We start from the raw sequence: 14813 nt of genomic DNA on the forward strand, positions 1-14813 counted from the left end.
TTGCGAGGGGTTTCGAGCCCCCATTTTTGTTTGGTGGACAGCTTGCCTCATGTAATTCATTTTGCTTTCTGGCTGCAAACCTGCTGTTCCTATTTATCTTTTTCTTTCTTTTCTTTAATATTTTAGTTATTTGTTAAAAAAAAAAAAAAAAACTGCACACTTGAATTTCCAGTTACCCAGGTGCTACATGGGAGAGGCCCATACATACGAGCACTACCATTCTCAAGTGCTTTCATATCATCAATGTTGAACATCGGTAGGGTCATGATAGGAGTCAAAAAGTACAAAATTAAATAAATGGGGCAATCAAACATACAGCGAATTGGGAAATCTTGGTTGCAATCTTGGTTTCTTTACAATGGTGACTTTGCAGGTATACCAGGATGGCGGGGATACTTCTGTGGCGTAGGACGGTCCTTTAAGCAAACAACGGCAGTTCTCTGCCCATGTGGACCATCCGATTCCACTGAATGCAAGAAGAAACCAATTAGTTGCTCTTCAATAGTAAACAAAGAACCATGAATTACTAATTGTCACGAGACTCTTAACAATGTTAGAAGTATATATGGAGTACACAACCAACAATCCATTGAAAATAAATGAATGGATGTGAGTTTGTAACTCTCCCCCTAGTGAAGATAATAGCATGAACATAGACAAATTCTACCAATCATCATGCATAGAATACAGAACAGTCAATATTGCAGAAGTAAAGGTTCATCCAAGAGATGAAACTACTACACAATTTTCATCTAGCTAATCTCACTTAAGTACCAAGTAAACCAAAGTCGAATCCCCAACAAAACCTAGTAGGGTTTCGTACTAGAATATGGTCCTAGTCAATAGCCAGAATTCCTTCTTGAAAGACCCAGTACTCATTAGACAATTTGACAGGGTCATCTCCCTGGTGCTAGGACTAGAAATTAATGATTAGCATTGACGATATACAGAGGGTGACCCTTTTCTTCTCATCATATCAATGGGGGTGCAGTGCTGTATGAGGCCAATATTGCAGAGCAAGTATCATTCACATCAACCGATACTTGAAATAGTTCCTCAATGTTTAATGGAGTCATTGGGCTAGCGGAAGATGAAGATGTACCATCAATGTAACATTAGAGACTGATGAACTCTGTGCTTGAAATACCAGTTTGGTGGGATGAAGCACAGATATGTGGATACCGAGAGCATCCACGAGTCGTGTTTATTTTATTTTGTTTGCAATAAGTTCAGAAGTTCCTTTTTCTTTTTCTTTCTGCAGTAGCAGCTAGTAAGATGACCAAAAAGCCCTTGCATTGATCCTAATTTGAACCCTTAAAGCACTTTTTGGTGGCACAACCTAATTTGAACTTTTCTCTGACTCCATCCTTAAGAGAGTAGATATACTAGGGTTACCTAAAGTAATTTTCTATAAAGGTAATATAATATTAATCAAGGTAATCCGTATCGGTATCGGTAAGCGTAACGGTGCCCACTGTTACCTATATGGATACTGGGGTGTAATGGCGATACGGGGGCATAACGGCCCGTAACGGTGCAAAATTATTATTTTTTTACCAAAAAAATATGAAAAAATATGGATTAAATCCGAAATATTCTAAGCATTCCAAATATGCATTCATTTATAAGTTGGAACATGTTTATGGTGGTGTAACGGTCTACTTTTTGGTGAGAAGTTGTATCGGACTGTCTAATGAATTTATGAACCAGACAACCTGGATTTGACTGCAAAACTCATATAATTAATTTTCTAACTATTTACTATCAATGATAGATATATTAAAATGAATGTAATATGAAAATATCTTACATGTGTAGCTGTTCGCAATGATTTTTCATAATTTATTCTATATTAAGTTATTAACAATTTAACATACCTGTGACTGTGACCGTGATTCTTGTCCTGTGACCTGTCATCCTCAAGTCAAGAATATTTTTTTTTTTTAAAAAATAGTGTCTGATATACAAGTTCGACAGTATCAAGTGTGTGCTTGGCTGCTTGCAATAATACTGTTGTCTGCTGCAAATACTTACCTTAATACAAATATATACTTACAATCACAAGTCACTACCAAAATGAAAATCTATTTTTTTGTAGTTGCTCGACCTTCACATCATCATCATCATCATCATCGTCAGGCTAAGGTTGTCCAATAGGTGGAAGTGTTGCATATCCATAATATCCAGTGCCAGAGAGAAATACTAGATCAACGAAACTAGAGGATGACTGATCCTGACTAGGCAACGACTCCGACCCCAAGTAAAGATATCCACCAGTGCCCGTTGAATAGCCACATTGGTGCCCGTACTCAGGCTGTTGAGAATCTTGAGATTGAGAGTGTGTCTGTGATGAGTAACTTGGATTATGAATCGGGAGGACTAGTCCAACATGAATGTGATGGAACAGGCTCAGTATAACTATAATCATAATCCAATTGGCCATAAGAATATCCATCATAATAACCAGGACCATGAGCCTGCTGATGTTCCGGACCTCCCGGACCCAGTGCACCACTTATACTTACCCTCCTCCTGCTGGCTGTATCGTGACTCAGTACACTCATAAGTCCGACCTCGTGTACTACCTTGTTGATGTTCATCGGCATCACGATCTGTAGATGGCTATATGGTGTGCTGAGCAACACCAGAAGTGCCAGCACCAGGAGCAGGGGCGTCATCTTCACCATCATCCGACACGGTCACGCTACCACTGCTCGTATTCTTTTGTTGATCTTGAGCCGTACTTGGCATAAAAGCCGCCCCTCTTACTGGGTCCAACACAGCTGCACAACTTTCTTGTTGTGCTGTGCGTATTAGTGGGTCATCAATTTCCAATTCTTCACTTTCCTCTTCAATTTGCTTTTCCCTTGTTTCCAACCAAGGTAGAAGTGGGTCATCCTCATCATAAATATTGTCCAAGTTTATTGGATAGTATTCAGTGTCATCGGCGGCTGTAATGCTCCTATGATGTCGTCGCATCCTTAGTTTCATATTATAGTGCATGAAGACAAGTCTATCCAATGTCCTAGTCTGCAATCTATTCCTATTCTTTGAATGAATAAGCGCAAAACAACTTCAATTCCTTTTGCAGCTAGAAGATGTTGTCTGGCTCAAAACTTTTATTGCAATTTTTTGGACAGCCTTCATACTATCTCCGAAATTCATCCACCATTTGGTTAGTTGCAACCTAGATACTGCATGTTGTGCAAGAGCATCTCCAAAGCTACTCAGGCGATTTTCAAATATATCTAATTCATTCAGCGCCTTTACTTGCATATCTAAGTCAGGCTTTAATCTCTTTATCACATTTTTTAGCCCGATACAAACTTCATTATTCGCAACAAATGATTGGACATATCTGTACCTAGGATTTAGGTAGTAACCTGCTACATGAAGATCGTGATGGAGTTGTCTTGTCCATCTCTTGTCGATCATCCTCCAATAAGACTCCCAGCTTATTTCTAAATAAAAATAATAATAAGACTCCCAGCTTCTACAATCACGTTGAATTGCCAACTTTGCCTTATCCATGGCATCGTATAGGAAGCCCATGGTAGGTGCTTTGTCGGTTTCAACAAGACAGAGTACCCTCATTAGTGGCTCCATCATCTTTAAGATCGACTTGACTCTCTTCCAATATTTATTGTCCTGTATGGTGTTCGCAACTTCAACTAGTGTCACTGATGTCTTCTGCCCATGTTTTGTGTTAAGCCAATCTTGGGAAGCAAACATCTCACTCAACTCTCCCCTATGCTGGTATAAACTCTCTAATGCTATAAAGTTTGTTACGAATCTCGTCGCCGCAGGCCTTAACAACTCTCGTCTTTTCATGAACTTCCTCATTATAGCGACTACTTAATTATGGTTGTGCCCTTTCGACCATTTCCTTAACATTCTTCCTCTTCTCAATATCTTCCAAGATAAGATCAATACAATGGGCAGCACATGGTGATTAAAAAAGGTGTGGTCTCTTTTTCATCAACTTATGTCCTGCAAGCTTATATGATGCTTCATTATCTGTCACAATCTACACTACATTCTCCTCTCCAATCTCATCCACAACTTTATCCATTAGTCCAGTAATATAATTAGAATATTTTGTTACGTCTGAGGCATCAATTGACTTATGGTATATTATAGTTCCTAAGTGGCAGTACACCATGAAGTTGATCACGCTGCGTCTAGTTGAGCCAGTCCAACCATCACACATGATTGTGCATCCTCTGGCCTGCCATACAGGTTTAAAGGTAGCCACGTATGCTTTTACATCCACATACTCTGCATCTGTCCATTTCCCCCTAATATCCCTAGCCGTGGGAGCTTCAATTCATTCACCCTACTTCTGTTGCTGCATCAATTACCACCTGCTAATATGGAGAATTGGTCACGTTAGGAGGTATGTTGGCATGTATAAATAACTTTGCTGTTGCCCTACCTAGCTTCTCAACGAAAGTTCTACTCCACATTTGTTTTATCTTCTTTTGTTTAGTTGATTCTTTCCTAAACAGGATTGGATCAATAGAGGGTCTCATAGGCTCATTTCTTCATCCAAATGTATAAGGGCATCACGTGAAGATGTCTCTCGTCGGCTCCCAAACATACGTCATAACCAACCAAACCTAACGCCCCCCTCCCCTTAAAAAAAAATCAAGTATTGACCCACTCGTGCCAAACATGCGGCGACATTCTTCATCTTCACAAGTAGATGCAAACTCTCTCTCTCCTAGCTATAGTTAATTCCCGATCTGAATCTTCGTCAGAATCAATATCTTTATCACGAATGCTCATATATTCAGGACCAAACACCTCTTGTCGAGCCACATCCAAAATTTCATCTTTCTTCTTTTGTCCAGCAATACATTTATCCTTCGACTCATCCAAGCTGGCTTGCATTAAAATCATTATCTCTTTCGATACTCTAGTACATTCGCAACTTAACCCTTTCGATGTGTCAATGTTTGAGATGCGTAATTCCACCAGTTACTAGTCTATCACAATAGTTGCACTTCATTTGGTGCCTAGTACCACCAATCTTCTAACAATGTTATCATCCAATATCCTCACTTGTTGGCCAGGCCCAGACATTTCCTTAGGTAGATACTAGATATAGATTAGATATGACCTATGTCTATGTGAGATTGTGAGTCTACTCGCTATTGTAAATTTATATACAGTCTTAAGAATCTAATCAATAAAGATAATTTTATGTTCTAAACCCTAAGAAGCTCCAAAACCTATCCAATATAAGAAAATATAAACATAAATTCACTAATTCGAAAATAGAAAAAAAAAAAATATATATATATATATAATCACAACAATAATCTGTAAAATAGACATTAAATAGTTCTACTATAATTAACACATCATATGCTACCATTAAAACAGCAACATATTAAATAAAAAATGATTTTTCGAGTTTTTTTTTTAAAAAAAAAAAAGCCAAAAATAAAATAGAAAAAATTATAACAAAATATAAAATCACAACAATAATCTGTAAAATGGACATTAATATGTTCTACTATGACTAACACATCATATTCTACCATTAAAATAGCAACACATCAAATAAAAAATTATTTTTCAAATTTTTTTTTTAAAAAAGGGTCGAAAATAATGCGTAAATAGAAAAAAATTATAAAAAAATATAAAATCACAATAATAATCTGAAAAATAGACATTAATATGTTCTACTATGATTAACACATCATATTCTACCATTAAAACAGCAACATATTAAATAAAAAATGATTCTTCGAATTTTTTTTAAAAAAAGGGCCAAAAATAGTGCATAAATAGAAAAAAATTATAAAATAAAATATAAAATCACAATAATAATCTGTAAAATGGACGGTAATATGTTCTACTATGATTAACACATCATATTCTACCATTAAAACAGCAACAAATTAAATAAAAAATGATTTTTTGAATTTTAAAAAAAAAGGGCCGAAAATAGTGCGTAAATGGAAAAAAATTATAAAAAAAATATAAAATCACAATAATAATCTATAAAATGGACATTAATATGTTCTACTATGATTAACATATCATATTCTACCATTAAAACAGCAATACATTAAATAAAAAATGATTTTTCGAATTTTTTTAAAAAAAAGGCCGAAAATAGTGCGTAAATAGAAAAAAAATTATAAAAAAATATAAAATCACAACAACAATCTATAAAATGGATATTAAGATATTCTACTATGATTAACACATCATATTCTACCATGATTAACACATCATATTCTACTATTAAAACAGCAACACATTGAATAAAAATTGATTTTTCGAATTTTAAAATAAAATTTAAAAAAAGGCCGAAAATAGTGTGTAAATAGAATTAAAAAATTATAAAAAAATATAAAATCACAACAACAATCTATTAAATGGACATTAATATGTTCTATTATAATTAACACATCATATTCTACCATTAAAACAGCAACACATTAAATAAAAAGTATAAATACCTATTTTTGAGGAATTTCTGAAAAATGGCCCACGGAGCTTCGAATCAAGAAAATCTTTAATATAAGTTGTTTTTATCTGTAATTTCAAGCTAAGAGTGGTCGAAAATTGCAATATAATGATTTAGGAAGAGTTTGGAAGAAAGAAGTATAAAAAAAAGGTGAAAAATCAGACCTTAAAAAGGCAAAAAAAAAAAAACTAGTCATTATACGACCGTTACGCCATGACCGTTATTGGGCAGTAACGGCCGTTACGCCCCGTAACAGCCCTTACGCCTACAGAATTAGGGGGGTGCCCGTTACGACCCCGCATCGCGTAACGGGGTGGACCGTTACCGTTACATATCGGCCGATACGTAACCGATATTGAATTCCTTGATATTAATACCTTACCTGCTCTTGTTTAACTACCATTTAATTCGCATATATCACGATGTAATAAGCCTAAAGTCTCACTCTTCCTATTTACCTTAGGAAAAGGGCTACAAGTAATTTTAGATTTACTAAATGTTTGACATTAAGTTCCTGTTGAGATTAGATGGAAATAATCCTAACTTGATAATATTTTTAAGAGATTGGTAACCATGGTTTGCCATAAAGGCCATTATAGGGCCGTAAAGGCCGTTGCGTAAAGGTAACAGACACGTTACAGGGCCGTAAAGGTCGTAACGGCCATTACGGACGGAAGCTGATGTAGGTTTTTCAAAAAAAAAATAGAGAGAGAGAGAGAGAGAAAGAGAGGGTGTGTGTGTCTTAAAGGTAACGGTGGTGGCCGTTATAGCCACCGTTACAGTCAAGGTGTTCTGTAACGGTAACGGTGGCAGTAACGGCCACCACCATTACCTTTACGATACGGGTCGTAACGGCTGTTTTGGCCCCCGTAACAGTTGTTACAGCCTCTTTTTTTATTGAAAAAAAAATCCTGAAAAGCATGTATTTACCCCATAATGTTGATTAAAAAGTATGGAAAACCTGTATCTACCCCATAATAGAAAATTACGGGGCTGTTATGGCCTTTATAGGGGACATAACGTGTCATTAACAATAATTACGAGTCATTTTTTCCATAACGGCTGTTACAGCCGTTACGACCCCATAATGTGTAACGGTTGCCACCGTTACCTTTACGTAACAGCCTTTACGGCACACCATGGTTACAATTACAGAATACCTTGCTGATAACTCACATGCCATAAAAAGGGAATCAACAATATAAACAAAGGAGAATGTTTCATTACTAATATTTCAATTGAACATTGCATAAGAGGCATAGTCTTTGCCTACAAATTCCCCACCTTTTGTTATAACAACTTTACTGAATTGAATGACTATGTTGAATCCATGTTTGATGAGCGAACTGGCTAAAAGCAGGTACTTTTGGATATCTAGAGCCAAGAGCATGTCCATCGAGGTGAGAAGTTTACCGAACACGGGTTTGAGATTCACTCCCCCTCTCTAGAACCTTAATAGATAATGCATTGTCTATAAAGAGGTCATGTCCATCCCCCTCATCTTCATAGGCAGCGAATGCATATATGAGATGTGCTTGGTGGCACCACTGTCTACCCACCAATCATTGTCATTCTCCACCATAAAGATTTTGAGAATATAACCACAAACTTCTCTACGGCCGGATTTGTGCATGCCTTCTTCTTATAATAGTGACATTTTTTGTAATGCTAAGAGAGCAATATTTTCCTTAATTTGGCTTGTTCTCATCTTTAAGATCCTTAATTTCAATCATTGATTCATTTTGGATTGATATTGTTAAATTGACAAAATTCAATAATATAGGTTTTAGAAACCAACTCCAACCGCTCCACTTATTGTGAGACCCGACTCGAATTCGCATGTGTGCATGTGTGTGTGTGAGTATGCATCTCGTTCATCTTGGTCTCGCAGTCCTACCGGTCGAATCCCGGCGACCCGTGACCCTCGGTTAGTGTTTGCGGTCATCCTTAAGTCCGGTCATGTAGACCCGACTCGAATCGATCCGAAACCTGTGCCATCTTATCCGCTTCGTCGTTGCGATTCCGACGCCGCGTCTTGTGCGTCCATCTGATGTATAGATCATAAGTTGTATGAATCTCATTTCAAGCCCTTGATCATGATCATGTGGCCCACTTGGGAGTAGTGCATGTGGCCCCACTCCCTTTTTGCACAAGTTCCAACACACCACACACACACTACCTAAACCCTATCTTCTACACCACCCACTACCCACACACTACCCATCCCTACTCTAAGTCTATGAGTCTATGAGCATTGTTTATATCACCCTAGCATTATGATGGATTTGTCTATCCTAGGAGAGAACTCATGATGACTCTCTCTCTCTCTCTCTCTCTCTCTCTCTCTCTCTCTCTCTCTCTCTTCTAGCAATTTCTCTCCTCTCCCTCTCATTTCTCTCTACTCTCTTCTCTTTCTCCTCCTAGCAAAAACATCCAGCCCCTTCTCCCCTCTTTTCTAGCCCATTTTCTTCCCCATTTCCACTCCATCTCACCATCATAACTCCATCTTGACCATAAAATCATAACCCTTAGAGCTTGAGGTTCTTAGTGGTGGTAAAAGCTTGGAGATCCAAGAGGTGGGTGCTTCTTCATGGTGTAATCTGATTTCTTTGTAGATCCCTTATTTTCTTCATGATGAGAGTGTAGGACCCACCAATCAATGGTGGAGATCCCACACGTCCCCATAGGTGTGGCCAAATGGCCCACCTTATGCATGCATGTCCCATGCATGGGGCTTTCCTTCTTTGGACCCCATCATGGTGGATCCTTTGATTTCTTTGCATGATGAGGTCATATAGACCTTAGGATCATGGTGAGAATGGTATCCCCACCATCCATTTTAATTTTTAGTCATGCATGTGTGAGATTCATATTGTAGATGTATATTGATGTATGATGTGTGGTTGGATTACTCTTGGGAGGGCTCAATAGTGGCGGAGCCCTTCCCTACGGCCAGATTGCCCTTCTTTCTATTCCTTTCCCTTATTTTCATCACTGATCATGGTGTGTGGCCCACCATGTGAGCTAACAAAAATCCAGCCACCCAAACAAGGGAGGACGCCCATGGCATCCCACCCTATCTAAAATTCAACTAATTGGGGCACATGCAAAGGTATTTTGGATGGTGGGATGGGTTGGATATTTGTGGGGCCCACTAGTGTGGTCCATCCTCTAATTTCTTGGGGTTAAATTCCATTTTTATTACTGTTTATAATTATTTCTTTCCAATCTATTGTTGCTGTCTAGATCTATCTGGACAGATTTTTGGGTCACCTTGGGGCCTGATTTCTGGTTATTTGGTGGGAAGATTGATGCTGTTTAATATGTGATTCTTGTAGGTGTATGTCCCACCTATGATCATACCAAATTTCAGCCCCATCTGACCTTGACTAAGGTCCCAAAGGTGTGGCCCAAGTGAGGTGGTTAGTCTGTAATTTCTGCACTATTCCAGCAGCATATCAGTGTGGAATTCCTTCAATATAAAATAAATTTTTCACTGGTGGGCCACATCCGTGGACCCCACTTTGTAGTACATATATGAGGGGACATAAAAACTATTTTTTCCCAAATTTTAGAGGCCTTTAATCCACCCCATTGGAAGCTCAGATCAGGGCCTATCAAAAATCTGCACTAAATAGATTTTTTGGACAGTCTGTTTTCTTTAAATTAATTAAAATACTTCTGAGTATCAAAAATCATGAAAATTTACAGGGAGGTGATCCACCCATGGTAAGACCCACCTACCAAACTTTAGGGTCAATGGACCCCTGTGCACACCGTGGCAAGGGCTGAACCGGCCCACCACGTTGGGACGTCCAGATTACTTAGATTGTCTAGATAGTCTGTTTTATTTAAATTAATTAAAATACTTTTGACCGTCTAAAAATCGTGAAATTTTGTGGAGGTGTGGCCCACCCATGGAAGGAACATCCTACAAATTTTCAGGGCCATCGGGCCCCTGTACTGACCGTGGTGCGGCCTGCAAATTTGAGTCAGTTTTGGGCCAAATACTCAGGCCCATAGGACTACCCACCATGGGACACCCCTACCTTGGGCTGTTGTTGGGCCTGTATTCCAGCAGCATGGCCCACTTGTAATATGTGTTGTGCATCCCCCTCTCATCTGGTGGGGCCCACAGTGATGTGTGTGGGCCATCAGAAAATAAATATACCATAAACTAATTAAATTGCTGAACTCCAACAACCCAGAAAGCAGGTGGGCTGGAAATTCAGCAATGGGCCCGATGTTGCTGCCCATAAATGTTGTTTTTGGGGCAGCATGGCCCATCAGATTTTGAGGATGATTTGATCAGTTATCTTGCCTTTTTCCTTCAGCATTTTTAGGTGTAATTAGTGTTCATCTGAGGCCCACCCAAGTTGGGTTTTTATTGGATCATTATATGTGGTTAGTTTCTAGTTCTTTAGGCCTTTTGGACTGAAACTTTCTAGATAGGCCCATTTACTTTTGGGCCTATACTCTTCTACCTATTGTTATGGGTTTATGGGCTATAATATGTAAGTAGTTGGGCCCTTGACTGCCCACCAAAATTAACCCTGTACTTGGGCTAAGAAGTGAGGCCCAACTCACTAGTATTAAATGTGAAATTGCCCACATGGTTGAACTACTGGGCTGCCCATGAGGCCCACTACAATATGTGGGTTTATGACCTTTATGGTTGGGCCCAAACCTTACTTGAGGGCCCACCATATTGCCCATGAGTTGGGCTTTGTGTATAACCCATTAGGTCATTCACTGCTTGAGCCTTAGACTTTACTTTTTATGCATAGCGGGCTACCTTTTGGGACCCAGTTAAGGTTAAATGTCCTCCTTGGTGGCCCTAAGGTAGGCCCATAGGGCCCTTATGGGTGGTTAAAGGCCCACCTTGGACCTTAATTAGGACCGTTCCCCCCCCCCCGGACCCTCCTTGGGACGGAGGATTGCATATTCTACAGGTAGCGCACTTACATCATTATGACCCATATGCATCATCTGTGTATTGATTGCATTGTATGGTGGTCATGGAGGAATGGAGTTTCTCCCCTTATGCACATTGAGTGTCTGAAGCTGGTGCATGATCTGCATGTGTGACTCATGCATTGGCATCGCATTTCATGATGATACCACAGGGATACTCGTGGATGGTTGGTTGTGTGGACACCGGAAATGATACTCGTGCATACCGAGTGCATAAGATGCCCATGGGTGAAATTTTCAAAACTTTCATGGTACCAAGGATCTGCTCCAACGTCGTGACCGGGTGGAATATATGAGCGCATGAGGGCCTTATACCGTTAGGCCACGACTCCCAGTGTCGTATAGTCGGTTGGATGGGTGTGGCCTTACTCGCCTGATGTAAGAGAGCATTACTAGGCTGAGTCTGACCAGCTCGTGAAATGGGTCCGCTACCATCAAGGCTTGCTGGTGATTGGCTGTCCACAAGCAGGTAGTGAGGTCTCTTATGCTCGTTTGACTGTGTGGGGTCTGTAAAGCGATAGTCATCTAGCAGTGTAATGGACCCTGGTGATTTCCTTATGATTGGAAATATACTTAATATGTGGATTGGATATGAGCACTGGCATTACTTGCATCGCATTCGCATCGGCTGTATAAGCCTCTTCATGCATCGCCTTGGTATGGCGCCCAGTACTCATTGCATCATATTCATGATAAGTCTTGGCAAGGCTAGTGATATTGTCATTGAGTATGTTCCTCTTCCTGTACCTCCTATTCTTCTGTGCGCCATTATCACACACTTTCACCACCCTCTAAGCTTCTATAAGCTTATGCACGATTGATGCGTGCAGGAGATCCTAGGCAGGCGTCGTAGCGACAGAACTTGGAGTAGAGTCGAGCTTGAGGACTCGAGTGTTGCTGACTTTTCTCTCTTTTCTATTATCTTATGTATGTCCTTTTGGACCTTATGAAAGCTTGTAAAAGTTCAAATTCTTAGTAGATTTTGTGATGTGTACCTTGTTATTTTCAGATATACTTGTTGTGATCTTGGGTTTGCTCGTGTTGGAAATGATTATACTGTTATGGAAATCCTCCTTATAGGATGTCAGGATTGGAACCTGCCTCAGGAGCCAAGAATGGGGTACTACGGAGGCTATTGCAGCCAGAACCGGCCATCGGGTTCCTCGTGAGTCCGGTTACTGAGTCTGGGGCGTGACACTTATCCATCTTTAAAGCAACACTCTTCTTTTGAACAGAAGTTGGTTTGGAGTTATTACAAAATCATTTTCTCTTTTCTGTTTTAGTCCCTTAGGATAACTCTTCCACGATGGCACTCACTTGGTGCATGTTTGGACGACACTTGTGTGACATGTGGCAAACACCAGGACGTGTGAGCATTGCACATGTGGTCAATTGGGCATGGGTAGAGTGCAGGTGGACAACATGCTAATTCTTGTTCACATCACCATCTTCCTTGTCAGGTTGTTTGGAATCCTTACTTTACAAAACTTATTTTCTACTTATCTTTTTCTACTTTATAGGAATGTAACTTAAAACTTCATAATCAAAGGAAACACTAGCATATATATATATATAGGAAAGTTTGTAAGAGCTTCTACAAGCAACCCTCCTACGAGAACTCCAATACAAGAGTAGAGATCAGATGGCATGACAAACACTCTAAACCATTGTTAAACTTGGACCAGACCAGACCGGACGATTGGACCTGTCTGGACAGAACAGGCCAAATTAACGGTTCAGGTCACTTTGGGACCGACTTCTCGAATGAACCCCTCGCACTGTCCGGATCACGCAGTCCAGCTGTTTAGGCCAACCTTTTCCAATGGTTTGAATGAAGGAGTGAACAGGCTGACCTTTTTCTATCTAAGGATGAAGCATCTTCTCCACTCTAACAAGACCTTTTTAACAGAATATTCTTGTTCATACTCGTACAAAAACAATCACTATTGGGTTGTTGGACCCAGCGATTGGACCGGTTTGAACCAAGCAGACAAAAAAAAAGGGGGTCGAGGTTTGGTCTGGATTCTAAAACATGGCTCCAAACACCATGCCTATAAATAGATTCATAACAGTAACTAGGATTCCCCTCAAATTTCACATTTGAAAATCAAAATAAACTAGCTCAACAACTTCCTACCTACTAATGAGACAAGACAAGACAACATATTCTATTCACTTAACCAACTACAACGCAAGTGAACCCATAAACTAGCACAACTACTTCCTACCTACTAATGAGGACAAGACAAGACAACATATTATGTTCACTTGACCAACTACAACGCAAGTGGACTCATAAACTAGCACAACTACTTCCTACTTACTAATGAGGACAAGACAGGACAACATATTCTATTCACTTAACCAACTACAACGCAAGTGGACCCATAAGGACAAGACAAGACAACATATTCTATTCGCTTAACCAACTACCACATATTTAAACCCATACGCTAACTAGCTATCCTCACCATAAATTTCCTCCTGGAAAAAAATTAAATAAATAAGCACGATATTGCAGTTTTTCTTAGCACTATCACTTTACAGATTCATCCAGGTTATACAAAACTCAGCTGATTCATTGAATAAGTAGAACCAGTTCAGGAAAAATCAGCTGGTTCCTGTACAGACCTGAGTCATAGAAGGAATCATCTAGTTTTGATGTCGATTCAACTCGACACGGCTGATTCCAAAGTCCATCCCCGAGTTCCTAAACGACGATATAGATATTGGCATAAACAAATACTGAAACACCATACCGGAACATAGTTGTAATACGGAAGCTCCCATAAATTGAATTGCCTTCTTAGCACTCCTAACTTCCTCCTGTCCAAAATTATCAACCACGGAAAGAAAATTTGGAATGGCAACAAAAATATTAGCGAATAAAATTTAATGAACATGGCAAACATCTCACAATCTTGTGAGGATATAAAACTGATAGATATGAAATTCCAATATTTTAGCATGTATTCCAATATGTCAGCACAAATTTCATTTACTTGCTTGGGAGCAAGTTTGTAACCTACAGAAAGTGTTGGGCTGCAAATCAGGGATATGAAACCGGTGAATATTGCTTTGCTCTGCAAATGGTTGTGGAGATTGGGGTCAGGCGAAGAATCCCTTCTGAGGAGAGTTCTTATAAGCAAATATGAGCTGTCTTTGAACGGATGGATATTCAGGAGGCATCAAAGAAGAAAGGGTTCTGCAATATGGAGGGATTTTGCAGGCCCAGCCAGTTCTGCCGTGGGATTATGCAGTTCAAGAGTTGGTGACAAGTCCACCATCAGATTCTGGGGAGACTGGTGGTGTGAGGATTCACTTTGAAGGATAATTTTGAGGACTTTCATGCTAT

At 39.4% G+C, this 14813-nt stretch overlaps 1 protein-coding gene across 4 annotated transcripts in view; it reads right to left on the minus strand.

Moving 5' to 3' along the window:
• Positions 1 to 205: 205 nt before the first annotated feature.
• LOC131255436 (uncharacterized) overlaps positions 206 to 14813 on the minus strand; it is a 73761-nt gene continuing 59153 nt past the window's right edge. For 2 of the 4 annotated variants that reach the window (XM_058256147.1, XM_058256144.1), the window contains 2 exons: positions 14218 to 14284; positions 206 to 466 (listed from right to left, as the gene is read on the minus strand). In XM_058256147.1, the coding sequence (XP_058112130.1) occupies positions 354 to 466; positions 14218 to 14284 (180 nt within the window). In that variant the 3' untranslated portion in view covers positions 206 to 353. Of the gene's footprint in view, positions 467 to 14089; positions 14285 to 14813 lie in introns of all 4 variants that reach the window. The other 2 variants (XM_058256145.1, XM_058256146.1) reach the window with 2 other exon arrangements.

This window comes from Magnolia sinica, chromosome 9 (genome assembly GCF_029962835.1).
Source record: "Magnolia sinica isolate HGM2019 chromosome 9, MsV1, whole genome shotgun sequence".
NCBI classification, from domain to species: domain Eukaryota; kingdom Viridiplantae; phylum Streptophyta; class Magnoliopsida; order Magnoliales; family Magnoliaceae; genus Magnolia; species Magnolia sinica.